At 43.6% G+C, this 2,237-nt stretch overlaps 1 protein-coding gene across 1 annotated transcript in view; it reads right to left on the reverse strand.

Moving 5' to 3' along the window:
- Positions 1–350: 350 nt before the first annotated feature.
- Positions 351–2,237, reverse strand: part of LOC104406711 (endogenous retrovirus group K member 25 Pol protein-like) — a gene marked incomplete at its 3' end in the record, with an annotated part of 3,086 nt that continues 1,199 nt past the window's right edge. Inside the window, 2 exon segments of the mRNA XM_010015793.1 lie at positions 351–561; positions 1,238–1,806. Of these exon segments, the coding sequence (XP_010014095.1) occupies positions 351–561; positions 1,238–1,806 (780 nt within the window).

Genomic DNA, 2,237 nt, shown 5'->3' on the forward strand with positions numbered 1-2,237 from the left:
TCTTTTTTGCGATTCTGGGCTCCCTCTCTGGTGTGCCTTAATATACGTAATTGCTACTTTCTCAGGACGTTGGACTGCCTCCAATAGTCTCAGAATTTCTTCTGCATGCTTGATGTTCTTCCCTTGAGAACTCAGCAATCCTCTTTCTTTCCAGATTACTCCACGTGCATGCACAACTCCAAAGGCATATTTTGAGTCTGTATATATATTCACTACTTTGCCTTGGGCTAATTCCAGGGCACGGGTTAAAGCAATTAATTCTGCCTTTTGTGCAGGGGTGTTTGTGGGCAGAGGTCTCGACTCTATTACTTCTTGACTGGTGGTAATGGCGTACCCCGCATGTCTCTTACCACTCAAGACGTAACTACTCCCGTCTGTAAACCAGTTTTGCCCGTCTTCTACAGGGCTGTCCTTCAAATCTGGGCGGCTTGCGTATGTTGTTTCAATGGTCTCCAAGCAGTCATGATGTACTGGTTCTCCTGTATTCACACTGAGGAAAGAGGCTGGGTTGACAATGTTAGTAACTGTAATTTCTACATCATCCTCCTCTACCAGTATGGCCTGATATCTCAGAAATCTTTGTGGAGAAAGCCGGTGTCCACCCTTTGCTTCCAGCACTGCAGATACTGTATGAGACACTGAAACAGTAATTTTCTGACCCAAAGTGAATTTTCTGGCTTCCTGTATGTTTAATATTACAGCTGCAACTGCTCGTAAGTGTCCATGCCAACCCTTTGCAGTTGTATCCAACTGTTTGGAAAAGTAGTCAACTGCTCATCGATATGGGCCCAGATCTTGTGCTAGTATTCCCAGGGCAATCCCTTGTTTTTCGTGGGAAAAGAGGAAAAATGGTTTACTTACATCTGGGAGTCCTAAGGCTGGAGCCGACATCAGAGCTTTTTTCAGTAGCTCAAAGGCCTGTGTGGTCTCCTTGTTCCATTCAAGGGGCTTCTGTCCTGTGTCTATCAATGCATATAATTAATGTATATAATGGTTTAACTAGTACTCCATAGTTACAAATCCATAATCGGCACCACCCAGTCATTCCTAAGAAAGTCTGTAGCTCTTTTACCATCTGTGGTCTCTGAGTTTGGCATATGGCTTCTTTGCGTGCCTGCCCCAGAGTTCGTTGTCCAGCACTGATTTCGTAGCCCAGATAGACCATGCTACATTGTACTATTTGGGCCTTCTTGGATACTCAGTACCCTTGGAGTGCCAAAAAATTCAACAGACTCACCGTCCAGGTCACACATTCATGTTCTGTTTTGGCAGCGATCAAGATATCATCTACATATTGTAACCATCTCCCTTCTCCAGACGGGATCTCCCAGGATTCCAAGTCCTTTGCAAGCTGATTGCCAAAGATGGTAGGATTGTTCTTGAATCCTTGTGGCAACACCGTCCAAGTGAGCTGGGTCTTAGGACCACTTTTGGGGTTTTCCTATTCGAATGCAAACAATTTTTGGCTGGCTTCATGGAGAGGGAGGCAAAAGAAGGCATCCTTCAAATCTAATACTGTAAACCAAGTTAGTTCAGCTGTTAATACAGTCAACAGGGTATATGGGTTTGCCACTACTGGGTAAAGGTCCTCGGTTAGTTTATTTACAGGTCATAAGTCCTGGACCACTTGGTACGACCCGTCTGGTTTGCGAACAGGTAATATAGGGGTGTTAAAATCAGACTCACATTCTTTTAATAATCCTAATTGTAAAAACTTTTCAATCACCGGCTGGATACCTTCTCTATCTTCTTTCTTTAGGGGATATTGCTTAATTCTTACTGGTTGCCAAGCTTCCTTGAGTCTAACTTAAACAGGTGGAGCATTCTTCGCTCTTCTTCTTTAGGGGATATTGCTTAATTCTTACTGGTTGCCAAGCTTCCTTGAGTCTAACTTCAACAGGTGAAGCATTCTTTGCTCTTCCAGGTATATCGGTGGCCCATACCCCAGGATATACCTGGTCTAAGACCTCTTCACCAACCTTTCCTCCTTCGGGGAGACTGGTTAAAACTAAACCTAATATCTGTATGTATTGTTGATCTTTCACCTCCAGAGTAATTTCCCCTTTCTCGAATGTAATCTTTGCATCCAATTGTTCCAATAAATCCCTTCCCAATAGTGCCTTTGGGGAGTTAGGCATGTATAGGAATTTGTGGATACCCCATTGTTTCCCTAATTTATATCTCAGTGGCTTACAAAAATATGCCTTTTCAGTTTGGCCAGTCGCCCCTTTTACCAT

This window comes from Nestor notabilis, unplaced genomic scaffold, assembly GCF_000696875.1.
Source record: "Nestor notabilis isolate BGI_N333 unplaced genomic scaffold, ASM69687v1 scaffold966, whole genome shotgun sequence".
NCBI lineage: Eukaryota > Metazoa > Chordata > Aves > Psittaciformes > Psittacidae > Nestor > Nestor notabilis.